The 20,810-nt window shown below is 38.4% G+C and overlaps 1 protein-coding gene across 1 annotated transcript in view; it reads right to left on the bottom strand.

The window, feature by feature from the left end:
* syn2b (synapsin IIb) overlaps positions 1-12,707 on the bottom strand; it is a 72,320-nt gene extending 59,613 nt beyond the window's left edge. The window contains exon 1 of the mRNA XM_017408725.3: positions 12,265-12,707. Within this exon, the coding sequence (XP_017264214.1) occupies positions 12,265-12,707 (443 nt within the window). The remainder of the gene's footprint in view (positions 1-12,264) is intronic.
* Between the last annotated feature and the right edge of the window lie 8,103 nt (positions 12,708-20,810).

Below are 20,810 nucleotides of genomic sequence, written 5' to 3'. Positions count from 1 at the left end.
TTTACACACAATTTGAAAAAATAAATATTAAAGGATTTTTCTGCAGCCTGACAGCTTCCAGCTCAAAGTTGTGGAGAACCTGAACGTGTTACTGTGAATACATTAGTCTGTAAATGAGCAGCTCTCATAACAATTAGCTCTCCAGAGAAATGCCCAACATCAAAGACGTCTTGACTTTTAAGATTACAGGTCCAGCACTCCTCGGAGGAATGCATATCACCTGCCATGTTTCGTGCCAGAGTTTTAACCTAAGATCATCTTGTGCGTTATAGCTGTTTTGCTCAAACCTTTAAGTTATGTGCGATCTTGTGCAATATTTGTAATATCTGGCGAAATGTGTAGAGCTCAGAGTAACACAAGCTCCGCTGACCAACCTTTCAAGTCAGCTGTTTGGAACCTGAGCTGCTGGTATATTATAGTCAATAACATCCTTAAACCCCCTTTTATCAGGTTACATAAAGACAAGAGGAATGGACCTACTTTAGGCAAACCAGGTTCTAAAAATACAGTGGACTTCAGACACCAGGGGAATTTACTGCATCTGTGTGCACGCTGTATTTCAGGGGCTTTTCATTGAACATACCTACAATAATCCCATCATTTTCATCAATGACTTTGCTTAGAAGCCTAAATAATCTGTTTTTGTGACAGATTGAAGATGGTGTTGGTGGTAAAGTCTTATGCAACACAAAATAATAAATTGTTCAGTTAAAATTTAGTGAAGGTGAGGAGAGATGAAGGATTATGCTGCTTGTTAAATGTCTGCAGGAAGTAGGTTGCACCCTAGACAGGTTGCTTGTCATTCACAGAGATAAACAAACCTGCACACACTTCCATTCACAACTGTGGAAAAATTTAGAGCTCCTCTCCCATTGAACATGTCATGATGTGGAGTGACGAAAGCGAACCCAGAGCGCTGACTCATATTAAACAAACAATAATTTATTAAATAAAGAAACACAAAACAAAAGCTGACGTGGCAGCAAACAAAATAAAGAACAAACTAAAACTAACCTAAATGGAGACGGGGACAAGCGGGACGGAAAAACAACAACCAGGAACAAACGGCAAGACAAGAGGCAAAACAACAACAATGGACCAGCGGAGTATAGACAGAAATGACCGGGTTTTAAAGTGCTGAGGATAATCAGGTAAGTGGAGACAGGTGACATGATTAGCAGGCTTTGACAGGTGTAAGTGGGCGTGGCAGGAATGCAGAGAGAGAAATAGACTGAGGAGGAATGAGAAAGTGAAAAACAAGAAAACAGAAACTAAACACAAACCAATAAACTAAAACAGAAATGAAACGAAACACAGGAAAAAACCCAAATCACCACAGAACAAACCTGCATGTCACTGAAGGGAAAACACAACACACTGACAGAGGGAACACAGAAAGTCCCGAGTATTATTGACATAAAATCAAAAGGCTCATAAATTAAAAGCATAGCTGTTAAAGTCTTAGATTGCACATACTGTATGAAGCTCTTTCAATCAGTGAAACGTTTCATTCATCTTGGTTTAATGAATATTTTAAAGAATAGTTTTGTTTTTCATCCTCAAATTGTTCAAATATTTCCTTTTTTTAAATGAAACATGGACACAAAAAGCCGTTGGCGAGGGTGATGTCATTTGATGTAGAAAATATGCAACTCTAACAGAAAAGTCCTCCTTTCAACCATAATTTTCTCAAATTGTTGAAAAGGATTACCTGTTGCCAGCGTGAGAAAACAGCGGTCGACTCCACCAGAGGCTGTGATTCTGATCGGTCTTGTTTACAATATGGCTGTTCTAAGGCGCACGATAAACAGTTTACTTCATGTAACACCGGTTCATTGTATAAATTGTGTAATTCTAGCTTTTCTTTTAATTCTGTATAGGTGGCGATTTTCTTTTACCCATTCCTGTGTTTGAGTGCAAATTGCTCATCATAAAGGTCATTCAGTTGGTAAATTGCTCCGCTGCACTGTACAGTATACAGCTATAGGAAAACTCAATGACGCATGAGCCAAACTACCGTGGATTCAACTCTGGTTTACCTTGGTTAATAGAGCAGAAATATAATATCCCAGAGCATCTAAAACCTTCTCCACTTTGGTCTTAACTCTGCACATAAGAAAATATATCCAATGGATATTTCTCAAATGGACTTAAAGCTATAAAAACTCTTAAACTTCAACCTTTTCAGTGAGTTGTTTTCCCATTGGTATGGTCTCCTCATCTTTACTGAAAAGGCATTTTAAGATGAGGGGATTCAATATGTTTGCCATGAGCTCATGTTATAGATTAAAAGTCAATAAGAGTGCAGGTTTAATCCCAATTCACCCGGGTGTTGAGGATGTCTGCTGGGATACTGATTGTTCACCTGACGGCCCTCCCAAGAAATCTAACTGAATTTTCACATCATTGTAAACCACTTCCCTGCACAAGCATTTCCTTTTATTGGGAATTAGCGTTTATTTCTATAAAAACAATTCACTCAGCTGCTATCTTAAATAATTCAGAAGTGTGTAGTGGATAGATTTTGGTATTTCCAGTGATAACCAATGCCTGAATTTACTTTAGTGCAGTTTAATTTGAGTGTATCTGCACATTATGGACCTTTTATTATTTTATTAACAATGAATTGAAAAAATGTTCCAAAAATTAGTTCTTTATTTTCAGCTTTCAACAATAAATGGAATCATTCTACAATAAACATACTGTAATAAATATATTTATATTCTGACAGTGTCCAAAATACTGTCTCCTAACTTTTTCAATGAGGAAGAACAGATTTGGAGGAACGTTATGCTGCCAGCTAACCCATATGTTTTATTGTACTTTGTGATTTATGGTCCATACAGATACATAACTGTATGTCATGCTGTTATCTAATAGTTATTCTGCATTCCAGTTACCTTGAAAGTCAGAGTTTGAATCTGGGAATGATGCCATTATCAATTCCAAATTTGTTTTTGACGAAGCTTAGAAAACCAGTAGGATTTGCTAATTGCTGTGCTCAATAACCAGGTTAAATATTATTATCAATACAACCTGATAACAATGTACTTCTCAGAGTTGTTTGCATTCAAACACTATAGCATCATGTTTTCTAATAGAGGGAATAAAGCACTCTGTGTGTGACTAATTAAATGAAATACAAACGGATAAAAGTGAAAATAAAAAGCTTATTACTGCATCTATCACAGCTTTTCCTGATGTAGCAGAAATGTTAGATTTTAAGGTCTTGGTAAGTGGAGAGTCTTTGACTTTCATTCTGACTTTGTGGATGTTCAAGTAGTTGTTTTTTTTTTTTCAAATTAAAACGTGGACAATTAATCTTCAGAGGGCAAAAGGATTGCAGCATTAGCTATTTTTAAGACAGCTAACTGGTGTACTTAAATTTTCTTTATAATTTTCAAAATAAACAATAAAAAATGAAAAAACTGAATCATTTGTGAAGCTTTGAACTCAAAATCAAATTGAAGGAGACTGCAGTTATATCTATATCAGTCAAAGAGTTATATGTCAAGTTTAGAAAAATAATATGTTTCTTTATTACTTGATGGAACAGGAGATGAGATTGAATTTTTGGCACCTTTTACACAACTATTAAGGTATTCAGGTTTCATTACAGTCTGTGACATTTTGGACAAATTGCCCCTTTTTAGAATAAAACCTTTCAAGCTGTTTGCTTCTTTCTTTTTTATCTAAATGACCTATTGAGGTGAAAATTTATGGTGATAGCACTGGCAGCAAGTACTGTGCTCATCTAATTGTCTAAAATGTCTGCACCAGAGAAGAGAGAAAGTGAAAATAAAATTTAAAAAAACTGGCAAAAGATATGAAAAGCAAAGAGAATTTATTAACACATGAGGATACGTTCCACCCTGACTCATTTAAATTAACTAAATGGCTCACCGCTTTCCCCTCATTCCTTATATTTGGTTAATGGGTGATCTGTGATATTCTGTCCCAAAAGGCCTTAATGATAAAAGCTCTTTTCCTGAAGCCGTCATTACTCACTGGTCATTGGCACAGGTCTGCACTCACAAATAGCCTGGTCTAATGGGAGAAAATTCAAGCCAGATCTGTTAACTCAGTCCTGATTGGGACCAGGTGGAATATATGTCACATATTGCTACAAATACAACCAAACATAGTCACTTCAAACTCTCTTCAGAGATAATGTTCATATTTTTGTTTGAATTTTGACAATATTTTCCTGTGATGTGACTATAAGCCTGTTTTTGGATGCACATTACACATGACATTCTTCTCTTTTTATTGGGTGTATCACCATTTTAAAACTCTACTTTAATACATAAAAAAATATTGTTTTTTGAGTTGTAGCTTCTTCACTAAATTAGGGAAGGTTTTGACAAAAAAATTAATTTTGCCCCAAGGTAAGCCATTTTGGTGTCATAAGTGATTCAAAAATTAAGTTCATAAACTTTTACAGCTCAGTAAATACACTTGTGCATGTCTGAATACAAAATTTGTTTAGTTTTAATCAAAATTAAAACGGTCTTTCTTCTCTTGAGTGCCATTTTAAAGTACATTTAATTGCATTACCCCTTCAACATACTTTCTAAAATTTTAATTTCTATCTTGCAGATTCTAATTCCTCTTATTAACAAGCCTTAAAATGTCACCAGTCTAGTAGGACTGGTAGAAGACACCAGGAGGTCGATTCAAAGAGCACACTGTGAAGTCAGTGCGACATTGCCCGTGGCTGTAATGAGGCCAGTTTTGGTCCAGAGTGTTTGAAAATGTGACCTGCAGCTGAGAATCATAATGTCAGCAGTAATTCAGGATCCCTGCCACAAAAGTCAAACCAAATCCGTGCATCGTTTATTCTCTCAAATGAAAGGATGATGCGTCAATTAAATCACAACCAGGAGATTTTATCCTTTTGTTCAAGATGTATTTTATTGTTTGCATGTGGGTGTCTTTTAAAAAGATATTGAATTACAGAAGAAACACTGGGTTTATGAACCTACGCCTACTTTAAGTTCCAAATTGCTGCTCAGGGGTTTAGTTGGAAAAAAACAAGTGTATGTTTTGATGTAGCATCGCACCCATTTTCACTGTAACTAGATGGCAGAAAGTACACACTGAAAGTCCAGGTGCTTGGTAATGTGTGTGTGTGTGTGTGTGTGATGTTGACAGAGATGTAGGAGGGTTCACCTCCCCACCTGCTTTCACTATACTTGTGTCTCCTGTAGCAGTTCAAACACTCAGACCCATATACTGATTTAGTTTTCTGTATGTTCAATTCAGATAGCATAGGTGTAATCACACCTATCACAGAGTGGACTTACAAAGGCAGCGCTCTCTGTGTTGTGCAGTGAAACAAAACCAAACAACCACAGCAGCTCTGGATGCTGTTCGAGAGTGCTGGGGGTCTGCTGCACCACCTCTAAGATACAAACTGAAATATCCCTCCATTCAGTGATCCACCGTCTCCTTTTTCTAGTCGAATAGGTGGATTTTTAGTTATCCTGCTGCCATGTTATATTTCAGCAAATGAGTCACTGCCAAGGCAATATGCAGTATGCATGATTGTTCAGCATGTGAGACAGAAATGCAACACATGAAATGAAGCTCGGCAGGTGTTGGTTTTAACAAAAAGAACAGGACTTTTAATGTTTGCTCAGAGTAGTAGCTTATTGAGCTGCAACTGTTACAGACTAGTTGATGACTCAAAAATGTGAGAAAATTGCAAGAAATTAGGCAGATTATACATTGCAGTCTCACTGAGTGTTTGTGACCAAGCAGCCAGTGAGCTGTGTGGCCGTGTTTTGTACAGCCAGCTTCTGAAAATCAAAAACTGGCTGTAGAAATTTATTTTGGTGTGCACAGCTTGCAAACCTGTATTCTACGCCATGCACATTACTTTGTTGCCCACACTGCATCCGTCTTGGCCTGCTTTGTTCTGAATTTGGCAGGCAAATCCCACCTAAATTATTTAATCTACTGGAGTACACTTTAAAAGAAAAGATAAGCAGACTTGGACCGGTTTTGTCAATCACTATTATTTATTCTTGGTGTAGTTTTCAGATCAGTGAGATACTACCTTAAATCCCTAGCAGCTCCTCTGTTTAACACTAAAATGTCAATACTTTGTTTCCTTGTTAGAGTTTTGAATCGTAGGTTAATGGCTCAGAAAGGGTTACAGTTCTTCTTACAATACATCCTTTCAAAGATCTACACCTACTTGGACTGAAAAGACAAGGGGTCCTGACGAAGTGTTGGTATGTGACAAGATGATTGGAACGTCCCACTCGTTTGGCTCAGAAGTGAATCATTTTAATCTGTGGAGAACTACATAATATCTACATTTTATCCAGGCGACTGGCTCAATGAACAGGTAAGTACATGGTCCTCAGAGGATGATTCATCATGGCCTAGTTGCTACTTTGTTTTTATAACCAATACATCCATCATGGTAAATGTTATTTGAGACATTTTTGTGGCCTAATAGCTTCATAGCAACTCATATTCCTAATAATATGTGTACAAGCTTGTGGGCATCAACATTTCTGTTATAAGAAGAAAGAAAACCATGTTTAGTTTCATACTGACTATTTACTATATACTGTACTATATATAGTATAGTATATTGCATGCAATAAAATACTATTCTGCTCTTGCTTTAACACTTCAAATCAGAATGAGAATGAGTTTTCTTCGAAAGATTTCATTTGACTCTGTTTCCCCTGTAATCAAAATACTTTCAAATATCAAGCAGTTAAAGTTCAGCATTTAGCTGCAGGGCAAACAGTGTATATTCATCATCAACCTGCAGTCAAACTGACAAAACCCTCCACCATGAGTCATTTGGAAAAGTCAACAGTCCAAAATAATCTCATCTGATGGGACCTTATGTAATATAGGTGGTGAATACAGTCAGAGGCTTTCTGGTAGAAACTGCAAACCAAATATCCAATGGATAAATGGAGAGGGAGAAAAAAAAAAGGATCAAGAGTGCATGGTGAGATGCACACAGATACAGAGAGGAGAGGAGGGAGCCCAGATGTGGCCTTCGGGCTCAAACTGCTGAATCACCATGTCTCTTCTCATAACTTCATCAAACCATGATCCCGAAGCACTTTCTCTAAAGCCACACACAGAATGCTTCTCAAGATAAACAAAAAAGGAGAGAGAGAGAGGGGGGGAAATCCTACCAATAGGAAATAGCATCACAAAAACATTCATAAAATGAGAAAAAGAGAGATTCCCTTTCCTTTTCCCCTCTTTGCTTGTCAGCCCTTCTTTATGTCCCAAAACCAGCTCAAAAAGCCCTGAAAGACAATCCATCTTCTCTCATCCATCCCAATGGGCTCAGGTCAGTTACATAAAGTCTACATGAGGCTACTCAAACCTCCATCAGAACTGTCAGGTAACACAGATTTATAGCCAGACTGCTGTTGTTTTGGTCTTACTGTGACAAAGTCAGAGAACCCCCCGTTGTAGACGCACAGTCAGTACAAGAGGATGCGTCGTCAGCTGCAGAGAGCGAATGACGCCTGTGGTTGCTTATGCAACAGCCAGCCACATTTTAAAAGGGGTTGCTTGAGTCATTTGATGTTTTATCCTATTTTTATCTGTTTGTTTGCAATATGTGTCAAATGCATATTTAATGCTGGTTCAACTTTTAAAGTTTAGCTTAAACTTAATTGGGGCCACAGATAAATATGATTTAGAAGAATAAAGATGAGGGACATCAGGAAGACAGAGGAACAAACAACAAGGTTACGTTTGTTTTTTTTTATGACAATTTAAATCGAGAGGCAACAAATAATGTAAAAATATCTCAGTAAAATGTGACCGATTTTTAAAAACGATTAGTACTGATTGGTTGTCAGTCCTTTAATTTGCTCATTAAACATTGAGTCACGAGTGTGGATGTAAAATAGATTTGTTTTTTTTGTTGGAAATAGCAGTTTGCAATTAAATGAAACTGCAATTAATTCTGCTGAAGGAGAAACCTCGTTTTAAACCAAACATGTTTCCTAAAATAAATTTAAGTTAAGTTAAATTTGCATTTGATAAATTTACTAAAACTTTCTGTTTGAGAAGTTTTCATCATCCTGAATAGTCTTCGTCTGTCCACCGTGGCACAGCATCTTTGGACTGAACTAATAGATGTTCCTCTTCATTTTCTTTTTTTATATACTCATTTCTATAACTGATTTAAACATTTTGTTACTTGGTCATATTCCTTTCTATCAGTCAGAATAAACCAAATCTGGTGCATCCAGTGAAGAGAAATGTTATCACTTTGATCACCGTGGATAAAGGTTTATGTCTTGCATCACATCACTGATGCAGCAGATAATACATTTTTAGGACATGTTTGAAAGCACTAAACACTTAACGTTATACAGCTTTAATTATTACACTAAAAAATGATTAGACAGGGTAAAGATTGGAGCTGTCCTACCCTGGCTTAATGATGAGGAAAATGTTAAAAATTAAAGTATAAAATATAGCTATAGGCATGGTTCAGTAAAGACTCTGACAGTTTGATTAACTTTGAGCCAAAATACTCCGGTTTCAAAGTTTTACCATATTTTTTTTAAAAAAGGATCACAATCTAATAGTCTTATTTAAGAAGCAAACATTTATTATCACTGCTACTGTAAAAAATAACTTAACATATTGGCATGATGGTTATTATCACAGCTGTAATATAATTATTTTAATTTAGAAGTGAAGATACACATAAGGAGTGTGAGAAAACACAAGTGAGCTGAGTCATCCTCTTATTAAAGGCCACGCTCATTTGTTACACCAGAGAGCAAGCTAGACTCTTTAAATTATGTTGAAATCTAGAAAACAGAACAAACACCAACAATATATATATAGTTCTGGAGTAAAACTACTTACTGTGCAGAATATTGGTAATGCTAGTATAAGTAATGGTGGGAGCGTGACAGATGATGCTGGTCACTGACCCAAGTCAGCACGAGCCTGCAGAAGGTTGTTTATTGAACCAAGAGGCCTGCTAACTATTATAGCTTGCTATAATTGTTTACTTCAAACCATAAGAAGAGAGATAAAGTGTGCTCCTGTAGCAGCTAAATTATGGACAATGGAAAAATGAGATGACATTTGATTTGATTTCGTTTCAGTGTTTTATCCACTATCTTCTAAAATCTTTTGAAACAAGATATACATCTTCGATCTTTGCCTTATTGTTCCATCAGAGCTTCAACAATGTGCTAACTGGGGCCTGTACAGTCAAAAATACTCAAACTCTGGTTTTCATTGTTTGTTTTACTATTGATCTTTTTCTCGTGGTACAGCTGTTGTGGTGTCCAAATATTGGGAACATTTGCGACTGTCTTAAACATTTGCAGTGAAGAACATGGGCTCCAAATTGTTGGAGATGGCCAACTTAATGTGGAAAATAAGTGTTCCCAAATTGGTGGGCACCAGCAGTTGCTTCTCAGATATCATTGCTATTGTTTTTCCTCCTGGGGCATCATGTTATAATGCAAGTAAATGCTCCATGATAGCAACAAAACATTCTTCTATAGAGGTTGTCATCCTTGCTACAGCTCATTTAATCAAGTGCATTTGATTTGCATCCCCTGACTGCTAGTTAACCTTTTAGTTCCTCTGAAGCAGTAGATGCTGTTAGATTTTTCTGCTTCTTCATTTTTGATTGAGTTTAGTTCTTCATCTGAGGTTAGATTTATCTAACTTTAAGACTTCGTGAGGAGAACAGGGGCTGTTTTATGTCTTGATATGAAAAACCTCAGAAATGAAAGCGCTAACTTTCTGTGTACTGTTTATAGTGTTCTGAGTTATGCAGCATGTTTCTGTGTGTATTTTTTACTGTAAGGATTGCCTCCAGAGACACTGACAATCTCAGTTAAACAACAGCAATAAAAATGAATCCACTTATTGATAAAGGCATTTATGAGATTTGTAATAGTGTTTCTTTCAGATGACGGTAAAGTCAGAAATTAACAGAGAAGCTTCTTGTGTTTCATTGGCTGATAAACAGGAACTTTACTGAAGCCGTTTTTTTCTTTTGTTTTTTTTGGAGACTTTTTGTTTACGAAGATACATTACTAAAAGCCCCAAGACCGCTCCCTCCAGAGTGGAAAATCAATAGCATTTATCCAAATGCCTCTTTGGCCCAGAGACCGAAGGAAAGCACTGTCTGCAATCATCCCCGTTAGAACACAACATTAATATTTATGCCTGGCTCCCTAGATAAAAGATTTTTTTACAAATAAAATAAAAAAGAAAAACAATGCCAACGAGAACGCAAATTCAAGTTTCCATACTTTACATTGCATTTCAAATTATATTCCATACTTGGCATCCCTTAACGTACAACTAGTTCTGTTTTAAGAAGTTTGAAAACTTTTCCTGTGCAGAGACGGCAAAGAGGACAAAGAGGAAACTCATTATCCCCCTAAACACTGCTATTTTCTTGCAGTTTCAGAGCAATGACAAGCATGTCTTTGTAAAACCACAGTTCGTCATGCGAGTCAAACCACATCTTTAGTGGTTGCTTCGTGTCATTTCAAATTGTCATCAAGTCTGTAAAAATTAGAGCCTCAAACAGAACCCAAAGCATGTCTGTGAAGGCAGCGGATACAGAAATAATTGTGTTTACAGAATATGCAGTCAGCTCTTGGTCATGCATAGGAGATGCACTAAATCCCAAACCATCTCATGTATTTTCATTAGGATATGGAAATAAATAATCCACCATTGCGGTTTTCAAAGTATTAGAGCCAAATGAATACACTGACTCTGTATAGTCAAAGGCAGGATTATATAACGTGAAACGATGCGATCAAATGCCTCTTTTATGAATTAAGACTCCAGTGTCTCCCATTTAGATGTTGCCACACCATGGGTGGCTGCCACCCAATCATAACCTTCCAAAACAGTCACAGCATGTAATATGGGATTAACGAAACTCCGAGCTGTCAGTCACATTCAGTCAGTACGGAGACATGGAAAATCAATCCACATTCATATAAGAATCGTTTTAAAACTGGATTGGAAATTAGCTTATATTTAAATCCTCCAACTTGTCACAAGGTATTTAAATCTGAGCTGATTCCGCTTTTACAATCATAACAGAAAGAGATTGTTTACCTAATGTGCTCAAAGCCTTGAAAAGCCCACCTACAGTCCTCACCAGGAGGTGGAGCTTCTTCAGCTGTTTTTGAATTGCAAATGGTCAAACCTGTCGTTAAGCTTATTGACAGCATTGAGTAAAAAGTTCATCTTGATCGTTTATTCTTTATAAATCAAAATTCACTTGTGTTCTCGTTCGCTTGTTGTCATAATAGACCAGGAAACAGCTTCAGTTTTATGAGCAATACTAAACAATAATTGACAGCACTGAGGAGCAGCCATTAAACTGAAAAGGTCAAAAATGTCTCGTGCAGCAATCTCTTTTTTTTTTTTTTTTTTTTTTGATAGAATATTTTATAAAAGGCTGAACACTGAACAACTTCATAATCCACAAGAAACACATTTTTTGAAAATGTAATTAGAAAGAGAAAGCAGCGAGAGGGATAGCAATGTTAGTAAATACCCAAAGGCTCTTCTTTCACTTCCAGAAGACGATGTTTTATTCAGAGCTACATGCTACATGCTTTTCTCTCAACAGTAATGCATGTTGATGGCATACGGATTATATCAGCAGCTTGGGCATTCAACAAATTTTTAGCACTATCTCCCATGCACATTACACATAAGCACAAATACAGTGGCTTAAAGTCTCGTAAAATCACAAGAACGGAGACAGGTGATGGTTCAGGGTGGTGTGAATCCAAACCCCAGAGAGAAAATTGTCCTGTCTGTTTAGATTAGAAGAGCTGGTTCTATTTTGGGAGCAGTGAGGAGGGAAGACATTTTAATACAAAGACACATTAAAACAACAGAATTCAATTGAGGACTTTTTCTTTCCTGCTTTTTTCCTTTCTTTTCTTTCTTTCTTCCTTATTTTTTGGACCATGTGGACCATTTGTTTGTTTTGATCTCAACAAGGACTGCAACTATCAGTCAACATCTAATTTCAGAGCCCATCAGATTCAGTCCAATGCACCCACACTTAATTTAGTTAGCTTTCTGACAGTAAATTTTGTGCTTTTTGGCTGATGATAAACCAAATATTTGATGGGCCAAATCTGAGGAGCCTTCCAAAAAAAAGAAGTGGGGCCTTTTAGTCAGCAATGATGCTCAACACAACCGCCAACTTCCTGTCAGGCATTTGGACAACCCATCATTGGGACTCACCACTCATGCTGGGGCTCGTCGATGACCAACAGAATCTTAAACTTCTTGGAGAGGGTAGAAGATGGGGCCGACTGCTCCACAAAGCCGGCGGCGGACGCAGCCGTCTGTTTGACCACGTTGGTAATGGAGCTGAAGGAACTGAAGAAGCCGGAGGAACCTCCGGAGGAGGAGGACTGGGCCTGTTGAGGCTGCTGAGCTGGCTGGGTCGAATGCCGCTCCTGTGATGCCGGGGAACTGGCGGGTGCCTGGACCGGTGCAGGACCTTTGGTTGGGGACAGGGCTGGGGCAGGAGCTGTGGCGGGGGGTGCACCCTGCTGGGAAGGAGAGGAGGCAGTGGGGGGTGGAGGAGCAGGTGGGTCAGGCCTCTGAAGGTCTGTCATGTAGCCATTGGGCAGGTTGGACATGAAGCTGCTGTCAGAGAGTCGACGCCGGAGGAAGTTCATGATTTTGGTCGAACGGTGGGTCTCTCAATCGGTCGGTGGGTTTTTCTCTTTATTGTGTCTTTTTTTGATTTCCAGGCTGGATGGAGTGAAAGCAGAGGCAAGACTGGATCAGAGGTTAGATGAATGACAGAACAAGCAATTCACTCCAAATGATCGAGGGATGCGTGACTGAGAGCTGCTCCTCTGCTGGAGGGATGGAAAGCAGGAAGAGAGGAAAAGATGGATGAGGCGATGGAAAACAGCCCTGGTCCAGTCTTCAAGAGACAGCTCCCAAAAGTGCAGCGAAGCCAGCAGAACAGCAAGCTTGGATGTTGTGTTCCTCCTCCAGAGCCTCACGCCTCCTGAAAAAATGCGTGTGTATATGTGTGTGTGTGTGTGTGAAAGAGAGAGAGACGTGGGTGAGTGTGTATCTGTGAAAAGGGAGAGGTGTGGTGTCGCCCCCTTCAGTGAGGTGCTGGAGCTCTTCCCCCCTCCACTCTGTCGTCCTTCCTCCTGAGCTGCTGCAAGCTGAATGCACTCAGGAGATGCTGCCGTCTCTGTTTATCTCACTCTTTCATTCGCTCACGCTCCCTCTGCCCTTTTTTCCTCTCGCTCACTCTCACCCTGCGTGCTCACTGGCTGCCTCCCCCCTCTCCTCCTCCTCCTCCTCCTCTCCTGTCATCATCCTCCTACATCACAGTCAGCGTTCAAGCGTCGTGCTGCAACACTGTAGCCCTGTGTGCCGTGTGCAACCATTGGAGGGGGTTTCCTGCACGCGTGCACAAGGTGGAGTTCACAGTTGGAAACACCATCCGTGCTGCTCTGCAGGCCCCACCTTCTTCTCTCCTACCATCCAGCCATGTTTTGACCTTCTCCTCAGTGTGTCACGTTTTAATCTCTCTTCCCACCGTCGAGTAAACAGGGCGGAGGCATTTACTGTCAGATGCATTTCGTAACATTGAAAAAAAAAATAATCCCAACATTTCTGATGGCACCTTTTTTTGTGTGTGGCAGAATGACGAGCAAGGATGATTTTAAATTTAAAGCACCAGTGAACAAAAGTACCCCTGTTTTTTTTGTTTTTATTGTCATTGTCAGTCCCACCTCTTTGAGTGATTTTTTTTTCTGTTTCAAAGGTGTAAAAATGGATAGGGCCATGTGCTGCACAGACTCTGAAGCCCCTTGAGGCAAATTTCTGATCTGTGACAAATAGATTTGACTTGACTCGGACAGGAAAAAACAGAATGATAGAGTCATCCATCTTAAATCTTCTATTGACTCATCAGATTGGTTCAATAATAGCATCTAATATTAATGGTGCTTTACTGTAATTTATCTTTTTAAAGACTTAGAAGTTAGATCTGCAAAACATGAATGAAAATTGCATGAAACATTATGCAATACGTGTAAATTCTGTCAATTGAGAAAATTATTTAATATCAATTATTTGAATTTTTAGAAAATTGCAAGTTTTGTTTGATTTTGATGGTGACTGCACATTTAAAAACATGGTCAGGAGAAATGGCTCTTAAATGAGGTCAATAAACGTGAAACACTGAATTAGTTTGGTGTAAGAAAACATTTTTTCAGTAGGACTTTTAACTGAAATTTTACTTAAAAACTTGGTAATTTTATTCTACAGTTTGTATGTATAAGAAAAAACAAACATCAGCACTGATGCCCTCCCTGCAATCAAGTGTTGGAAGGTGGTAAATGATACCAGAAAACTATCCTGTTGACTCATAAAAACATTTTGCCTTTTTTTTCTTCTTTTAGAAACTATGAATACTTGGTCGTTTGGGCTGAAGATGGAAAGGGTCAACCATCTTATTATCTGCCCACAGTTCAAAACGGAACAGCTGTGACAAGGACACATCGGGGCACACTGAGGCATGTGTAACTTGTACATCTGTCACATCTGTGAAGACAGTAAAACGCTGAAATGTATAAAAAGGTTTTTGAGCAGCATTTGGTACTATTTATAAATATGTGCCAAAAATGAAGAGAAACGTTCTACATATCAAAACATTTGGTCACGCAGATTAAAAAAAAATCAGGTAAATATAAAAACAGCAGCCAGAATGCACAGCCTTTTATGACAGAGGCTTAGTTCAAGATGGCCACCGCAGCCATCCGCCACAGCAACGTCTTACAAGATGTGTTAATGCTTGGAGTATGTGTTGAGTAGTTAATTTCTGAAAGTTTCATTTAAATCCATTCAGTGGTTCAAGAGATATTTTGTTAATGGTACAGAACACATGCACAGACACAAGCAAAGACATTATTGCTCAAGGCAATACACATGCAGTAGCAGCTACTACTTGCATAATAATTTATTGTTAATAACAGGCAGATACTGGTGATCAATCAATCTATTTGACAACTTGGGCATCTTTTCAGAGCCTTCAGCTGAGGTCTGGTTTGGTGTTATACTGAAGCAGAAGTACAATAGCCTCTGTTATTATTATGCAGAGTGCCTGTTCTTGTGCTGCCTTTGTATTTCACACCAGCTTTCTGTAGCCACTGGTCTCAATATCAGCCACTCTTTGAGTCTGCAGGTGGTACATGCTGAGCAGGGGCCGATCCTCCTCTCCCTCATTGGGTTTCCTCTGCCTGAGGCATTCACTTTACAGTTCATCACAACAGGCCGTTTCGCCCACAGCAGCATCAAGAAAAAGGGACATGGAAAGCTAAAAGAAAAAGGGCTGAAAGAACAGATGTTGAACTGAAAGAAACATTGGTGTCCCTAATCAGAGCACTTAGTGCTGTAGCCTCCAAACTTGGGGAGTGGTTCCAGCAGATCCCAAACAAAATTGGAGACTTTTGTTCAGATTTTTGCGGTTCAATAACAGCTAAGACACTGTGTAACGATCAGGCTCCCATGGCCTTCAGTAGATGGAAGGACACAGAAGCATTAGCATGTAATTCAGCCGCTATTAAAGGAGTATAAACAGAGCGGCTCCTAAATGACTGCATTTGCAAATCCAGCAAATCCTCAGCTTTGTATGCTGCAGTTTTTTTTTCTGACCTCACAAACAAAGATGGGAGAAAATGCACACCTAATTTGCAAATTCATAAGCACTAATTCGGTTTAAGAATCAATACGGTTTATTTTTGACCCATTGTGTGATTCATCAAGCATGCTTCCTTGTCTCCTTCACAAACATTTCCTGGACGTGCTCAGCTTCATTATACATTCACGGTTTCAGGCCATGAGAGGAGCACAATTTCCAAATGCCATCAGCAGAAGCAGTCTGCATCTGCACTGTTTGCTGCTTTAAGCTTCACTTCACAAAACCTCTTGAAGATGACAGGACAAAGGGAGAAAGAAGATTATTCAGATGGAAAGAAAATCCCACACGTCTGAGCTACATTAAGGAGAGCAGCGTGGCATTAAAAGACTGCAGTAGATGAAAATATGGAACTACAGCACCCTCATATTTCCTTCAGTAAGCAAACATTTCACAAGGAACATAGAGTTGTTTCACCAATTCAGCTATTCTGTAACAAACATTGAGTTTTCTGCAAACTTGCAGCTTTTACCACATATTTGTTAGGCGCTGACTGATGGAAATGCATTCTCTGACCTTTGTGGTAAAGAGGAGAGTTTCCCAGATTCACTCACACAAAGAAAAATGACTCATATGAGAAAGTGTAACAATTTGCAAGTGAGTAGTAAGTGTTGTTTAGATCACAGCAAATTACTGCACCAGAGTGCCATCAGCCGCTCACCTTGTAGTCACCCTCAGTGCTCAACTGGACATAAAACCCAACGAGCTGTGGCTTTTAGATTTATTAAAGCACAGAGCCTCTGTGGGAGCAGCTACATTTATACGGTGTGCAGCGTGACTGAAATTCTGCTGATGACAGAAAAAAGGTGATCCCACTTCCTGAGTCATTTAAAAATAAAAGACACGATCCAGAGCGGGGAGGTAAGACATTTCTGCAACTCAAATGCTAAAGTCCACCTTGGTGGTTAGAATGTAATTCATTTTAAATGTCTTAGGCTTCATTTTTACATAACATGCAAGACTAAAGTCACGATGAGTCCGGCCCAGTGGCAAGATGGGTGGGGGTGTGATTTGTCAACCAGAAAAGCTCCAGAGTGAGTCACAGAGATGCAGCGTGAACTCCTGTGACATCCAGAGCTAATCCTGGCCTACATGTTTCATGACACAAATACACCGCAAATAACACATCTCTAAAGATAAAGAGCCGTTATATAACACACGTGTGCAAAATATGCACAGAGGCTTCGGGTTTTCCTTTGCATTGCCTTGTAAATACACTTTATGGTATTGATTACAAATAATTTCTTCCAACCTTCATTTTATTTTTAATTTTTAGGTTAAATTAGAGAGTTTTACTGGTAGGTGTGATATGCGCTCACATCAGCTTTTAAATAAATAGCCATCATGTTACCCACTAATTGTTGTCGCAGGATAAAAAGCTGATCTAAATTTCAAAAGACTGTGTCCCTCCAGCCTTCCTCAGCACCCCGTCCTCAGAGAGCAGACATATGATATAGTATAAAGAGAACAGTATGAGCTGTTCTTGGCTGCTGCTCCTGTGAAAAAAAAAAAACAGTAAACATGAACAGCTATAACAAATTCAAAATGCCCAGAGCATCGCTCATCTGTCTCCGCTTTTGCATCATCAACACAGATACAACGAAGAATGTGCATAAACATCCAGATGCTACAACACTATTATCTGAATAACACATGTGCTGACATACATATAATTTCAGCCTTCCTGCATGAAGACATTTGTCTCAAACGGCCTTACTGCTGCTGGCTGAAGCACAAACACACACAAACACAGCCACATGGAGCGGGAGTCAAAATTTCACAACTCATTAAAACTGTGGGCAGTTGGACACATTATTTTGCCAGTAACAAATGAGCCATTACATCAAACTCTGTCTTCTTTTGCAACTGGGATGACTACAGAATACAACAAAGGATGTGATCTTTTGGTCTTTACATGCACTGGGATTTGCATTTGTGCGGCGTAAACAAGCTTGCTCGTGTGCGTGTGTGAATCTGCAGAAGTAAAACCTTGTGTGGCTTTAATGCTGAAATTTAGATAATCCCCCCAAAAAATGCATGACTAAAAATAAAATAGATAAGTAAATAAAAACTTTTCCTGTTTGCCATCAATAGAAGAAACTGATTACATTGAAGATCAAGACACATAAAATTCCATTTTTTTACTCAATTACTCAGATTTTCTGTTTAGCTCTAATTTTTACACAAGTGATTATTGATAAGATGAGAGAAAAGCATAAAGTTATATTTTTGTTCTGTTTCTAACTGTGAAATACAAGCAGTCTATCAGGCTTTTGACATATTACTCTTGTTGGGATGATGTTCGGACTCAGTTATAAAAAAACTGGGTGAAAAAAACAGGTCAAATGTCAATTATAGGTTTTCAATCTACTTGAGGGAATATTGCAGATTCAGCCGAGAGATTATAAAAGAGATCCTTTCAAATGAACTTTAGCAGCGCTGTGTGGTTAGATGGATGGATTAATACACCGTCCACACACACACAAGGCAGATATCTGCAGCAAATCTTTCAAAAACACCATTAAACCTGCACACACTTCCACACACACTGTGTTGAATTGAAATACTGAAGAGACCAAATGCTACCATTTTCACAAAAACCTGAGTTAGGCAACAAGGAAAAATCCAGATTCAAACTCGCCATGGCAACAGGTTGAACAGATTCTGAGTACTGTTAGAAACACAAGAAAGCATCAATAAAAACAATAAATCGGCACACTGATAAAATATTCACATGGATAAAAAGAAACAATTCAGTGAGGCATTTACATTAAACCCATATCAGCGAGGGTGCAGAGTGTCTGCAACTGATAATTAGTTTGTGACTCACAGAACTGATTCACTTCACATTGTGTGCAAATTTTTCAAAAACCTGGAATGAAGTAAAAATCTATAACCGGCTGAAAATAAATTATATTCACCCAATCTTTGTGCTGGAAACAGCGAATGTAAATGCAATTGCAAATTTCATGCAAACTGAGCACCAGTCTACAATAATTAGGTGTATACGAAAAACCCTTTAGTGGTACATTTAAAACTGATTTTACAATTATCTCCTTTTTTCTGTGGATTTGCACAAAATCTAAACTCAGTGCTGTTCATGCATTTATCTTTCAGCCAATATGCCACAGCATTTCTCCAAACAGATGAAAACTTGTGACAAAATAAATAAATAAAAAGCAGCATTCCTTAAAAGGAAAGTCTTAAAGGGAGCTGTTGCTCGATCTGTAAGTTTCCAGAGTACGTACTGTAAGTATTAAAACGACATTGCAAGTTGACTAACACAAGTACTGCGTGAACAAAACACAAGAAAACCCGGGAGTGCTAAATGAGAAAGAAAGCACCACTCAGCTGTAGGAAGAGGAAAATCCATGCATCACTAAGTCTGATTCATGTCATTTACATTCTCCACAACATTAATGAAGTTATTATAAATTAGATAAAAGCATTTCAAGCTGAGATTGGCGGTATGTTCAAGTTCAACGAGAGGCAGTGTCAGAATAGGAAGAAGCAGCTTTTGTTTCGTCTTCGAGAGGTTCGGAGCAGCTGTGCAGCTCCAGAGAGTGTTTGTGGTTAATGGTGCATTATCTTTTGAAGCTTCAACACTAGACACTGGCACCATGGCAACAAGCGTGTAAAACTTGAAAAGATTGCCCTGGGTTATCATGACTGTTTGTATCTGAGCTTGTATCTCTTTTTTAACATTTGAGTTGTTTTCTTGATGAAAATCAAGCATCAGACTGGCATATTTTTTAGATTTATTTAACAGCATTAGTAGGCAGGCATGTATGCAGATCATCAAGCTCGTGGAGAAATAACAGAAACTTTGTGATCACTTGAAAATGAAAAATAAAGTGCAATAATCTATAGATTAATTGGAGTTAGACTTAACAAAAACGAACAAATTCAAAGGAATCATTTGTTTTCAGTTAAGCTGTCGGTCCTTTTCTCACAAACCTACTCAAACAAATGAAGGTGTGAATCAGAAATCTCACTGTGGTTTGTTGTGTCTGTTTATGGATCCTTTCTCATGTTATATTCTGGATTAAAACCATTTTTTTTCACAAGTTTTCCAAATTTAGATGAAAAACATTTTTAATAACATGTTAAAGCTGACAAATGTATTTATTTTTTCTCTTTTGTGTCGTAAAACACTCAAGCTTTGCACGTTAGACGCCTTGTAAAATGGTTTTAAAAGATTAAAAAGATCCTCCCCCCCACCACTGAACCACGAACCAGCACGAGCTGCAAAGATTTTGTTGCTATAAATAGTTCATCAAAAGACGTGCAAAGATATGGATTGGTGAAATCTGGTCAAAGACATTTGTGGATGATCTTGGCAGATTGACTGAAAGTCTGCAGCAAATTAGGCAAAAAAGGGGATGGAAAAAGAAAAATCGTTGCATATATTCTGTGTTAGGGTAGTTAAACCAGAATATTAAGCTTCAAGGGCACTGACCTCTCTAATGTTTATATATTCTTGCAAAGCGGAGAATATCGTTCACATAAACCTTCCCTGTCCCCTTCATGACACCTTGCAGAGACGGTGGAGCTCTTTCTCCAGCAGACTCAAACAAGCCTGCTCTGTTAAAGAACATTTCAGGAGATCATTCAAACCATTTTCCATTTTACCGAATAACAGCTCATCTCTGCACAGGACTACCTTTAGAACAAAACAGCAGGCAGATCATCAAACTCGTGAAAAAAACAACAGAAACATCATTAGGAACACTTGAAAGTTTAGAAAGTGCTATAATCAATACATAAATTGGGTTTATACAGTGTAATGTTTAGGTTATTGTTCGAAGTTCTCAAATTTCTATTTCATACTCTATTCTTTTTTGTCCTTTTCTCTAACTTTTAAATTGTAGATTCTGTTTTTGACTTCTGCCTTCCGCACAGTTACTTTATTGTCTGCTGCTGTGAGAAAATAATCTCCTTCAGGGAATCAATACAAGATTTGTGCATACTTTCTGTGGCGGTACCATCCAGTTGACAGCTCTTTTTCCAGGAATTCACCTAAATGGCCGCTGTAAACTCAGTCGCCCCCACA

Source organism: Kryptolebias marmoratus, linkage group LG4, assembly GCF_001649575.2.
Source record: "Kryptolebias marmoratus isolate JLee-2015 linkage group LG4, ASM164957v2, whole genome shotgun sequence".
In the NCBI taxonomy this organism is placed as follows: Eukaryota; Metazoa; Chordata; class Actinopteri; order Cyprinodontiformes; family Rivulidae; genus Kryptolebias; species Kryptolebias marmoratus.
Note: the sequence above shows the minus strand (reverse complement) of the source record. Positions and strands in the feature narration are given on the sequence as shown.